Genomic DNA, 13,807 nt, shown 5'->3' with positions numbered 1-13,807 from the left:
TGACTGGACCTGGAGATATTATGCTTAGTGAAATAAATGACACAGAGAAAGACAAATGCTGTGTGTTATCACTTGTATGTGGAATCTAAAAAAATAAAACAAACTAATGAATATAACAAAACAGAAACAGACTCACAGATATAGAGAACAAACTAGTGATTACCAGTGTAGAGAGGGAAGTGGGGAAGAGCAACGTAGAGGTAGGGGATTAAGAGGTACAAACTACTATCTATAAAATAAACTACAAGGATATATCGTACAGCACAGGGAATATAGCCAATATTTTATAATAACTTTAAATGGAGTATAATCTATAAAAATTTCAATCACTACATTGTACACTCGAAACTAATATAATTGTAAGTCAGCTATACCTCAATAAAAAATAAAATAAATTAAAAACTCATGGGACAGTAAAAGCACTGTCAAGGGGAAAGTGTATAGCTATAAGTATTTACAATAAAGCAACTAGAAATATCTCAAATCAAAAAATTAACTAGGGACTTCCCTGGTGGTGCAGTGGTTAAGAATCTGCCTACCAATGCAGGGGTCATGGGTTGGAGCCCTGATCCAGGAAGATCCCACATGCTGCGGAGCAGTTAAGCCCGTGCGCCACAACTACTGAGCCTGTGCTCTAGAGCCCACGAACCACAACTACTGAACCCCACATGCCTAGAGCTCATGCTCCACAACAAGAGAAGCCACCGCAATGAGAAGCCCATGCACTGCGATGAAGAGTAGACCCCGCTAGCCACAACTAGAGAAAGCCTGTGTGCAGCAACGAAGACCCAACACAGCCAAAAATTAATTAATTAAAAAAAAAACTATACAACTTAAAGAACTAGGAAAAAAGAACAGACTAAACCCAAGCCTAGCAAAAGGAAGGAAATAATTAAGATTATGGCGGAGATCAATTAAGTTGAGAATAAAATAACAATAGAGATAATCAGTGAAATCAAAAGTTGGTTCTTTGAGAAGATCAATAGAATTGACAAACCTTCAGCTAGAAAACAAGAGTGAGAACTCTGAAATTACTAAAATCAGAAATGAAAATGGGGTGCTCACTTTGACAGTGCATATACTAAAATTAGATTGATGCAAAGATTAGCATGGTCCCTGCACAAAGATGACACTCAGATTCTTGAAGTGTTTTGTTTTTTTATAGTTGTAGTACAGTATTGTATATTGAAATTATAAAGGAGTAGATTTTAAGCATTCTACCAAAAAAAAAAAGTTAACTATATGAGGTAATGGATGTTTTAACTTGATGATAGGAATAATTTTACAATGTATATCAAATCATCATGTTTTACACACATTGAATGTTACAATTTTATTTGTCAGTTATACTTCGGTAAAGTTGGGTGGCGGGGGGAGAAATGAAAATGGGACATTGCTACCAATTCTACAGAAATAAAAAGGACTATACGAGAGTACTATTAACAACGTGTGCCAACAAATTGAATAATTTAGATGAAATGGACAAATTCCTAGAAACACAATACCTACCAAGACTAAATCACAAAGAAATAGAAAATCTGAAGAGACCTGTAACTAATAAGGGGACTGAAGCAGTAATCAGAAGTCTCCAAAGGAAAGCCCTGGACCTGATGGCTTCAGTGGTGAATTGTACCCAACATTTAAAGAACTAACACTAGTCTTTCTCAAACTTCTCCAAAAAATTGAAGAGGAGAGAATACTTTCTAACATGAAGCCAGCATTATCCTGATTCCGAAGCCAGACAAAGACACCACAAGAGAGAAAATTCCAGACAGATATTCCTTACGAACATTGATTTAAAGATCCTCAACAAAACACTACCAAACCAAGCTCAGCAGCATGTTTAAAGGATTATACACCATGACCAAGTGGGATTTGTTCCTGGAGTGCAAGAATGGTTCCGCATAGGAACATCAATCAATTTAATAGACCACATTAACAGAATGAAGGGGGAAAAAAACACGATCATCTCAATTTATACAGAAAAGCATCTGATAAATTTCAACACCCTTTCATGATAAAAACACTCAACAAATTAGGAATGGAATGAAACTACCTTCACATAATAAAAGCCATATGTGAAAAGCCCACAAGGAACATCATACTCAAGGATGAAAGAAGGAAAACTTTTCCTCTAACATTAGGACAAGGCAAGGATGCCCACTTCTGCCACTTCTACTCAACATAGTACTGGAAGTTGTAGCCAAAGCAATTAGGTGAGGAAAAGAAAAAAAAAAAGGCATCTCAATTGGAAGGGAAGGAGTAAAATTTTCTCTGTTTGCAAATGATATTATATGTAGAAACTACTAATGATTCCACACAAAAAAGCTGTTAAAACTAATGAATTCAATAAAGTTGAATACAAAGTCAACTCACAAACATTAGTTGCATTTATATACACTATATACTATGAACAATCTGGAAAGGAAATTATGAAAATTCCATTTATAATAGCATCAAAAAGAATAAAATACTTAGGAATTAAACAAGAAGATGAAAGACTTATACAGTGAAAAGTATAAAACATTGCCAAAAGAAATCAAAGAAGGTATAAATTAGAAACACATCCCATGTCCATGGATTATAAAACAATATTGTTAAGATGTCATTACTATGCAAAGCAATCTATAAATCTGTACATTCCTTGCACTCCCTATCTAAATCCCAAAGTCTTTTTTTTTGGCAGAAATAGTAAATCCCATCTTAAAATTCATATGGAATCTCAAGGGACCCCAAATAACCAAAACAATCTTGAAAGAGAAGAACAAAGGGGGAGGACTCACACTTCTGATTTCAAAATTTACTATAAAGCTACAGTAATCAAAACAGTGTGGTACTGGCATAAAGACAGACATATATAACAATGGAATAGAATAGAGAGCACAGACTTAAACTCTTGTATTTATAGCCAAATGATTTTTGACAGGGGCGCCAAGACCATTGAATGGGAAAGGACAGTCTCTTCAACAAATGATGCTGGAGAAACTGGATATCCATAAGCAAAAGAGTGAAGCTGGACACTTATCTAACACCATAACTTAAGATGGATCAGAGACGTAAATGTAAGACCTAAAACAATTAAACTCCTAGAAGAAAACACAGGGCAAAAGCTTCCTGACATTGGATTTAGCAATGATTTCTTTGGATGTGACACCAGAGGCACAGGCAATAAAAGAAAAAGTAGACAAATGGGACTGCATGAAAAGTTTTTTGATTTGTGCATCAAAATATAATATCAACAGAGTAAAGAAACAACCCAGAGAATGGGAGATACTATTTGCAAGTCATATATCTGATAAGGGGTTAATATCCAGGAACTATGGAAAACTCCTAAAACTCAACAACAAAATAACCCAATTAAAAAATGGGCAAAGGACTTGAATTCCAAAGAAGAAATACAAATTGGTCAATAAGCACATGAAAAGATGCTCAATGTCATTGATAGGGAAATGCAAATCAAAACTACAATGAGATATCACCTCACACCCATTAGGATGGCTACTATTTAAAAAAAAAAAGAAAATATCAAGGTTTGGTGAGGATATGGAGAAATTAGAACCCTTGTGCATTGTTAGTGGGAATGTAAAATGGTATAGCTGCTGTGGAAAATGTTATGGCAATTCCTCAAAAAATTAAAAATAGAATTATTATATGATTGAGAAATTCTACCTCTGATATATATCCAAAAGAATTGAAAACAGGGTTTTGTAGACATGTTTATACACCCATGTTCATGGCAGCATTATTCACAGTAGCTAAAATGGAAGCAACCCAAGTGTCCATCAGCGGATGATGGATAAACAAAATGTGGTATACACATATAATGGAATATTATTCAGCCTTGAAAAGGTAGGAAGTTCTGCCATATGCTACAACATGAATGAAACTTGAGGACATTATGCTAAGTGAAATAAGCCAGTCACAAAAAGACAAATACTATATGATGATTCCACATATATGACATACTTAGAGTAGTCAGAATCATGGAGACAGAAAGTAGAATAGTGGTTGCCAGGGGGAGGAAGGAATAGGGAGTTATTGTTTAATGAGTATAGAGTTTCAGTTTTACATGATGAAAGAATTATGGAGGGCTTCCCTGGTGGCGCAATGGTTGAGAGTCCGCCTGCCGATGCAGGGGACACGAGTTCGTGCCCCGGTCCAGGAAGATCCCACATGCCGTGGTTCAGCGGCTGGGCCCATGAACCATGGCAACTGAGCCTGCGCGTCCGGAGCCTCTCCCGTGCTCCGCAACGGGAGAGGCCACGACAGTGAGAGGCCCGCGTACTGCAAAAAAAAAAAAGACTTACAGAGATGGTTGGTAGTGATGGTTGTACAACATTATGAACGAATTTAATACCATTGAATTGTAAACTTAAAAACAGGTAAGATGGTAAATTTTATGTGTATTTTACCACAATAAAAAAAATTAAGGGTGGGGGGAGATAATGCCCTGCCAAAGATATCTGTATCCTAATCCTCAGAACCTATAAATGTGTTGCCTAACATGGCAAAAGGAATTTTGCAGAAATGGTTAAGGATCTTGAGATGGAGAGAGTAGCCTGGATTATCCAGGTGGGCCCAGTGTAATCTCAAAGGGAAGCAGGAAAGTCAGTGTTAGAGAGGGATTTGAAGGTGCTATGCTGCTGGCTTTGAAGATGGAAGAAGGGGCCAGGAGCCAAGGAACAACCATACTCTAGAAGTTGTAAAAGGCAAGGAAATAAATTCTCCCCTTCAGCCTCCAGAAGGAACCCAGCTCTGGTAACACCTTGATTTTAGCTTAGTGAGACATTTTGGATTTCTGACCCCCAGAACTTTAAGAGAATAAATTTGTGTTGTTTTGAACAACTAGCTTGTGATCATTTATTCCAGCAGCAATAGGAAGCTGATGCACATGCCTGCCACTATTAGACTGTAACATTCTATAGGACAGGGGTCTGGTCTTCCTTGATTTTGTAATACATCACAGGTCACTGTTGCTGGAGCACAGGTACTTTGGCTTTTTCAATAGAGAATATATGACAGATAATCATGTCCCTTTTGCTCACCACAAAGCCTGATAAATGATGATGTTACTAGATGAAGGTCAGCTTTCTAAGACTGTCCCAGTACATAAGAGCCCACAGCTGGAATAACTCTGTAAGAAATAATTCACTTCTCCTTGAACAGTGAAGTTCACATTCATCATTGGGAGGGACAGTGACTTAACTCCGTCCACTCCCAGCACTATGCAGACCTTTGTGGGGAGTGTTCTGGATTCAGAGGCTAAAATGGGAGGTTCTGATAAGATGCCTCTGGGATTCCAGATCTAAAGGAGGGAACAAAGCCAAAATCCAAGAAGCTAGGAGAGCAGTCTAGAAGATACCAGCACTGAAGGGGATCAGGGTGGATGTTACCGAATCAGAAATCTGCGACCAGGGATACAAGAGCAAACAAGCCAGGAACAAATGGGGAAAGGGGGTTATCGTGTCTGCAACTGTCACAGCTGCTTTTTTGGGCCAAATAAGGCCTGTTACATAAGTGGTTTGAAATACCAAAGATGGAACAGACGGTAGTTGATTCATGCCCACAGAAATTATTGCTTTTTTTTTGCCCAGCTATACTCTCCTTTAAGGCAAAGTAGGGTTTTCAAGAGCTGTGCAGGTATATTGATGGCCCAGTTATAGTTTTTCCTGATTGAATCTCACAATTAATGAACAGAAATGAATATGCCACTAAGATCTCTAATCCTAGAGACCAAACAAAAACACTTTAAAATCCAGTAAAATTGAGAAGATTTTAGAGTGTAATATACAAAATTTCAGATCTGATTTTTCATATCTTCAGTGTGTTTTTAAAAGAAAACTTTATGGGCTTCCCTGGGGGTGCAGTGGTTAAGAATCTGCCTGCCAATGCAGGGGACATGGGTTCGAGCCCTGGTCTGGGGAGATCCCACATGCCGCGGAGCAACTAAGCCCGTGCGCCACAACTACTGAGCCTGCGCTCTAGAGCCCACGAACCACAGCTACTGAGCCTGTGTGCCACAACTACTGAAGCCCGCGCACCTAGAGCCCACGCTCTGCAGCAAGAAGCCACCGGAATGAGAAGCCCACACACCGCAACAAAGGGTAGCCCCCGCTTGCCACAACTAGAGAAAGCCCATGCGCAGCAACAAAGACCCAACGCAGCCAAAAATAAATTTATTTAAAAAAAGAAAACTTTTTATAACCTGTGCCTGATATGAATAAGGCCTTTTACTTTTTTATTATAAACATTTAGGCTTAAAGTGATTATAGCTGACATTTAAGACCAACAGGAGCCAGTTGCCTGTTCAAGGACAAATTATCCGTATTTCAGACTAAATCAAAAGTAAACATTTTCTAAAGTCCCTTCATGTCTACATTAGTCCTGTGGAAGCCAAATGCAGCAGACAAGCTCTCTCCCCTCCCTTCCACCCTGTATATTCTGTAGGCTAACTTTAAAATTGTCTTTTCCACAAAGCAATATTAATATACATTTTGAACCATTTCCACATCTGAGTTCTTGAATGCTAATTTAATTGATTTTTCTGAATCAACATTTTTGTTTCATCAGAAGAATATTGCAAAAGATCCTGAGTTATGTTATTTTATAGTTTGGTATTTTCCTAAATAGGGTGGGGTGGAGAGAAGAGAAACTATTATGATGATCTTCACTTGCTGGGGTTTTTTTAATTTATTTTTTTAAAGAAGTAATAGCAGTGAATTCATGTAATTTCATAAATGCTTGCAAAGATTAACTGTTACAAAGTTTTCTAAATAATAAAGCTATATTCCTGAATATCTGCATTTGAATATGCTAATAATCAGTTTAAAAGCAACACAGGCAGTAAAGGGGAGGTGACCATTCTGAATCACAAAGAAGAAAAAATGTTGTCACCAGCAGTGATGTCACTCAACCCCAAGGTTCTGAAAGCCTATTAGAAATTAGCTTTAGGGAGAAATGTCTTCTGACTTGTCATTGGTTCTAAAAGGCAGTCATTGTTAAACAAACACAGACCCCTTTTTGGAATCTATATAATAAACTCAGACACATTAATCTCTACTCACGTCTTTAGTCGGGGTCTGCCCCTAACTCTCATGGCTATAATGGAAGGAAGGAAGGAAGGGCAAACTGAAATGACATTAGCTAACAGTTTGTGTAAAGGTTCAGATGTGCCTATAAGCAAATAAATATAATTTCTTAACTTTTTGTTTTTACTGAGTCCCATAAGACAGAAAGTGTCTCTCCGTGATGATCAGGATTACATTACAACCTCTGTGTACTTTGTTTAACAGTCTTCAGTTAACCCCGAGATTTGATTTAAGAAAAGGCATAGAGACGAAAGAAGAGGTCACCTCCTGTTTGGCCTGGATGTTTTGGTCTTTGGACAAAGCCCTGCCTTTAAAGAGTCAACAGTTCTTGGTAGTACCCCTGCCTTTGCCACTGACAAATGTTTATGACCTAAAACATCTCACTGAATCTCTGAGGGTCTCGGTTGCGTCATGTGTGAAGTGAGGAGAACAACACCTTCTCTACCAACTATGAAGAACTACAGATGAGGTGGGGTGGAAGATGTGAATGTACTTAGCAGGTCCTGCCATGCAAATGAGATGATAGTATTTCATAAGACCTGCTTTCTTAAGAAGAAAACAAGTATAAGTGTCATCCCACATTCTTAGACTATCAGAAATAGTGCACATTCAGGAAACAAATGCTTACCACAGTTACGAATAAAACTATACTTTGATGAAACTAACAAATTAGAATGAATAATATAATCCCTTAAAAAAGTCATAGATTAGAAAACTAGGCAAGATACTAGAAACTTGCCAGCCAGCACTTTCGAATTCATATTTACTTAGTGGCATCTCTTCAGTGCTTCTGGGCAAATTTATGAGATAAGCATAGATCTTCAATGCCTCTCTCCCATTCTAGATTCCAGCTGAAAGGAACCATAACGACAACAACAGAAAAAGGAAAGGGAGGGACCTATATTAGTGTTAAAAATAGGGAAGGGCATCATCCTGTGGCAGAAACGTAAAGACACTTCTGCTCAGCTCTGTGCAGATCATACCAGGTTAAAGGGAGACGCTGAGCAGGGACTTGTAACTTCCCTTCCTGAGAAAAAGCTGTGTCCCATGAAGAAAGGTGACTGACCCACTTGGAACAGCCCAGAGACCTGAGGATTTGTGCAGTGGTTAGAACAAATGGCTGCAGCAGCTACAGACCTTACATTTCAGATTCAAACCTGTGGAGAAAAAGTGAGGGCTTCTTTCCAGGCATTTCAGCCCAAGAATCTCCCTCCATGTTCCCCTTACCTTAGGCCTACATACCCTTGAGCCAGAGTAAATAGGAAGGGGACCCCACCTGAAGCATGTTGGCTGTGGGAAGGGGAGAGAAACCTGGGTATGGTTTCTAGGGGCAAAAAGGGTGAATGAAGGCTTAGCAGCCACATTTACTAAAATTGTAGGCTCTTGATCACTAGACACTTCACGTATACCTGAGTTCCAGAGTGAGGTGGATTTAGCAAACCCTTCCTTTCCTATTGATTTGAGGAATTCATTTGCCACTGCCATTGCTTCTTGCTCATCCATACTGCCTGCCACAATTGCTAAGCTAACTTCAAGGTGATTTGTACAAAGCTAATCCAGCACTAGCTTGTTCTTGAGAGCCTGGCCCCTACAACCTGTCCTGCCAATACTCCTTGATGATGGAACTGTGCCTTCAAAAGCGGTTGAAGTGTCTCCCTGTCACGGTATACCAACACACGACTGGGTTTTTGAGGCCTCGTACTTTCCCAGTAACTGCCTCCCCTGAGAAGATTCCCTTGTGTATCCAGAAAGTAAGCCATGGTGTTTTGAGTTCTGAGTCCCAACAGCTCTCATGGACTCTGTCCAGTTCCACCAGGCCTGGAATCTAAACAAAGTGAGGCTATCTAGGCTGCAAAGGGTGGAAGCAGCCTCAGCCTGGCTGCAGAGTACTCAGTTGCCACTGCTACAGCAGCCCGGTCTCCCAGCTGGAGAAAAGGGCGGGCCGCAGTGCACTTGGCTGGGGGGAGGGCTGCATTTACTCCCTGAGGTTTCTTGTTACCTTACTACACCACTCACATGGTTTGCTTTTAACGGTCTGCTTGTCATGTTCCATTTGACCTATAAAAATGCCAGCATCCTTTAAGTAGGTTTCTGTTGAAAAGTTGAATGTTTCTTTATCAGGTCACACAGCATATTTGACAATAATCGCCAGGATCCCACGGGACTGACAGCTGCTCTTCAGGCCACAGACCTGGCTGGAGTTCTGCATATGCTCTACTGTGTCCTCTTCCATGGCACAATCTCGGACCCCGGCACTTCTAGTCCCAAGGAGAGTTACGCTCAGAACACAGTCCAAGTGGCCATTCAGAGTTTACGTTTCTTCAACAGCTTTGCAGCTCTTGACCTGCCTGCTTTTCAGGTACCAGGAATTGGTTAACCAGCCAAGAGTTAATAATTTTGTGTAGATATGATGAGAGGTTCTTTTCCTGGATTGGGGCATAAGGAATAAGCTACAATACAGGGAATAATAATACGTACTATTTATTAAGCTACTGTATTCTAGGAACTGGATTAGGTGCTTTGCATATGCTTTCTTATTTGTTCTCATGACTACCCTACAGAATATTATTATACCCATTTTACAGGTGGAAAAGCTGGCAGTTAAGTAATTTCCCAGGGTTACACATGGCTGAGCCAGGACTGGTACCCATGGCCCCAAGCCTATGCCATTCTGCTACTTATAAATCTTCTGTCTTGATTTCTTTAGAAAAGGCATTATCATACCATAAACATTTAAATATTAAGGAAAGTAATGGTTTCTTATATAAACACAACCAAAATTAGATAAATTGTTTTGATTGATATGACTGTCTATGAATGATTTAACTGAGTTGTATCCAACGTAAAGTGCAAACCCCTATAAATACTAAGTTTTTATAGCTAAAGAAAAATTGCTTTATGTTATAACACCAGACTGTCAGCTTAGAAACAGATTGTTTTTCATGTAGGAAATTTAATTTTCAAAAACACTGAACCTTTGGAACAGAGCAAGCCCCAAGGAGTAGACTTTCTCTTTCAGTTTATTAACTGTCAAGTGATTTCATTAAAAAGGGAACAAACTTGGCAGATAATGAACCCATAATTGAGATGAATTGCTTTGCTCAAAGGGAAAAAGGTTATAGAGATACAAATGTATGAAAATTGTGGTCTTTGGCCATCGCAAGATGGAAGAAACACTTCTGTTTTGTAGCTGGTGACAAATGTGCAGTTCTTGTCTTCCTGTCATTCTCTTCACAACTGGAAATTAGTAAGTCGTATCATTGGATTCAGTATCTTTCAACTTTGTAGAGTTAGTTTATCCATCATAAGAACAGAAATCTCTTCCTTAGGATTAATGCTTTTCAGTTTTCAAAGCACTTGAACTAGCCTTAGGTGGTAGCTACACAATATGTAAAGCTCTGAGAGTTTACAGCCACACCTAGAACAAGAGGTACCTGCTCCAGAGAATGCCAATGGTTCTTGCCTCTGGGTTGAACGTAACATTTGTGTTTTATGAAGACCCAACCCCATTGTGTTCTGTCTGGAAACAGCTTAGAAATCAAGATATGCTAATTTTATGCCCTCAGAATATGGAGACCAGCAGGCTACCCATCAGCTAGGTCCAACTAGAGTGATTTCTTTTGTTACCAGGGATTATGAAAAGCAAATACCTAAAACTGTTCCTGAGCTCCTGGTTTATGGGTCTTCTGACCAGGATTTATACTGCTTCAGGGGTCACCATATCATACACAAGCATTTACATTAAGTCAGCCATTTATTCCATCAGTCACTCTGAGTGTCAGGGAGCCCCAGGTCCCTGCCCTACCCCCAGCCCTCCATGAACTCACAGCCTGTGCAGCCTTACTCAAAAGAACCACTGAACTCCAACCAGCCCTGCTCCCTCATGACCTTTAGGCACAATGGCCAATAATGTTAGAAAAGTCAAAAATCTATTTCTGGAGCCCTTCATGCCCAACTAAGATGAAACCACGACTTATTCCTCTGCAGCTCCTTGCCGTATCAAGCCCAGAATATATTCCCTACCTGAGCCGCTTTTGCCACAACCCCAGGAGAAACACCAAGGTGACTCGAGAGTTCGAGCCATTCTTAGAGTGAGATGCCCACCTCCCCAGGGGAACGTCCTTTTGCGGCTGGTTCCTAACACTTCTTTTGCTTCTTTCTTCTCTGTCCTTCCTGTTACTCCATATTTCTCTTAATTCTTTCCTGCTTTTTCTTCTTTTCCTTTTCTCTGTTCTGACTCTCCTGTCTTATTTTAGTCAATTTTGCCATCACTGCTTCTCATCCTCTCCCCAGACATTGTTCCCAGGTACCTTTATCCCCTTAACCAGTGCATGGGCCAGGAAAGCCTTCAGGGACCTTCCTCCTGGCTGCCATCCTTTTGGTGCCCAAAGTCAAGCACATGTTTTTCTCTTATGCTTCATCAGTGTGTGCAGGGACCCAGATACCTAGAATTTCTAGCATCAGGTCCTTTAATACATCTACCAATGATTACCTTACTGTTCCAGTTACTTTTATACATTTGAAAAACAAACAAACTTAGTGGGGTAAACAACAACCGTTATGATCACAGATTCTGTGAATCCAGATTTCAGGCAGGACTTTTCACAGTGGAGGTGGCTTGTCACTACTCCACGATGTAGGGCTTCAGCTGAGGGACTTGAATGACTGGGGTTGGGGGTTATGGAGAAGAGGGGCAAATTGACTCAAATAGCTGGGAGCTCAAATTATCTGCAGGCTCCTTCACTTTCATGTTTTATGCCTGGGATTGATTACTCAAAGACTAGGTTCATCAAGGGCTATTGGCCAGAGACTCTACATATGGCTTCTCTATGTGACTTGGGCTTCTCAAAACATCGTGGTGTCTGGGTTCTCAGTAGGAGTTTCCTGAGAGGAAGCTTCTGGAAAACAACTGCTCCAAGAGAACCAACGGAAGCTGCATGGCTTTTTTATGACCTGGCCTCAGAAGTCATATGGTTACATATCAGCCATCCTCTATTGGTTAAATGAGTCATAAACCTTCCAGATTCAAGAGGAGAAGACATAGGCCCCATCTCTCAATGGGAGGACTGTCAAAGATTTATAGTCATTTTTTTTAACTAACCACACTACACTCTGTTGAGCAAGCTAAAGCAAAGCATCTGATCATCATTGCTGTAGATAGACATCTGATCAATCGTGCAATGCTCAAGTAAATAGCATACAAATACACAATATTTGCATTGTAAAGCAATGGGTGAGTTTAGGAGAAAAGTATTATTTTTATGATAGATATGGTCAGAGAAACTCATATTCTAGCTCATTAAAACAACTTACTTGTCAAAAGTGAGATTTCAGGAACTATGTTTATAAAGCACAGGAAAAGAGATTTTAGGTACAGTATGGGTCTGAGCTCAGAAAAAATCTGGGAGACAATTTATGAATTGCCTGAGAGGATTGAAGAAGCTGAAGAAGAAAATTGAAATGAGATAAATGGTCTGACCCTCTGAAGAGTTAGACAAGACAGTGTAAGACATGTTGATGGTTTGAGTCCCAGTGCATTGCAAGAATGCATCTCTGTAGAGCTGCTATGGAGAAGCACCCTCATCAAGACCTCTGGGTCTCGAGTCAAGACTGACCTGACTTTGAGCCATCATACTATCAAGTTGTATGACCTTAGACAAGTCATTTGAATCCTTAAGACTGAGTTTCTCATTTGTAAAATAGAGATTAAAAACACTTACATCACAAGTCTGAGGTTTAAATGAGATTACATAAAGGCACTGTGCTAGCTAGCACATAGTAGGCCCTCAGGAAATGTGGACTGACTCATATTCTGAAGGTGAAGAATTTACCCAAACCATCTTGCAGATGTTGAATCAAAAGGTTAGGTTTCGAATGCAACATTCCCAGTGCTTCTGCACCCTTCTTTGAAGCCATAAACCTATGTGATTGTTTTGGTGTGAGAACTCATCGCGTAGTAGCAACAAAAGGTTATCCATTAGAATATTTTCTTAACTGGTTCCATTTCATTATATACTAATAAGGCCGTCAAAATATTTTTCTCCCTTCAGCAAAGAGTCTGATTTCACTCTGAATTCATATTGGCACAGATGGCCTTGAGATCCCGGATATTGTATAGTGCATATACTTTGACAGTTTTTACAATTGAAGGTGGTCTCAAGAAACAAATCAATGTACTGACTTGGCAATTAATTCTGGCTAAAAAGGAAATATAGTTTACTTGAAAAATTGGTTTAATTTTTATATTCAAACTTACATGCCCTTTGACCTGCTCTTATCAGTGAAGGTTAAACAGAGGGCACTGGGTCACAGCAAGCTGGACACAACTAATTAAATAAGGGCTGAGCTGAGAAGGTGTCACTACTTGATTTAAAGGAGCAGGGCCCTCCTGAAGTCTCTTTGGGGCTTGAAAAACATTTTGTCTCAGTGCAATGAAACAGAGACAGAAGGCACTCTTAAAATTTAGTAGTAATTTTGTTTCAACAGTATTTATTAAAAAGACTGTGCCTCCCCGGCTGTTAGGCAGAGTGAATTCATTGAAACTTCCAAGCTGCAAAGTATCTGACCTGGTTCAAGCCAGCCAAGACCTCAAATCAAGAGATGAGTTTAAAACACTGCCTTTTCCCACAGGCTGGCAGTGGTGCTTCATTCCAGTGTGGGCTGCGAGTGCATTCTGTGGGCCTCGCCTCTCCCCTTTGCCCTCCTGTCGCTCTGTCTGT

General features: G+C 39.8%; 1 protein-coding gene and 1 non-coding gene across 2 annotated transcripts in view; both read left to right on the top strand.

Moving 5' to 3' along the window:
• The window catches only part of LOC112415810 (S phase cyclin A-associated protein in the endoplasmic reticulum-like), a gene marked incomplete at its 5' end in the record, with an annotated part of 224,280 nt that overhangs the window by 174,170 nt on the left and 36,303 nt on the right, over positions 1–13,807 (top strand). Inside the window, one exon of the mRNA XM_024768976.1 lies at positions 9,210–9,447. Coding sequence (XP_024624744.1) covers positions 9,210–9,447 — 238 coding nt within the window. The remainder of the gene's footprint in view (positions 1–9,209; positions 9,448–13,807) is intronic.
• LOC112415822 (U6 spliceosomal RNA) lies at positions 1,060–1,161 on the top strand. The gene has a single exon (XR_003006384.1). It is a non-coding gene; the product is annotated as a U6 spliceosomal RNA (small nuclear RNA).

This window comes from Neophocaena asiaeorientalis, unplaced genomic scaffold (genome assembly GCF_003031525.2).
Source record: "Neophocaena asiaeorientalis asiaeorientalis breed wild unplaced genomic scaffold, Neophocaena_asiaeorientalis_V1.1 scaffold879, whole genome shotgun sequence".
NCBI lineage: Eukaryota > Metazoa > Chordata > Mammalia > Artiodactyla > Phocoenidae > Neophocaena > Neophocaena asiaeorientalis.
The sequence above is the reverse complement of the archived record's forward strand: the minus strand, read 5'-3'. Positions and strand labels throughout refer to the sequence as shown.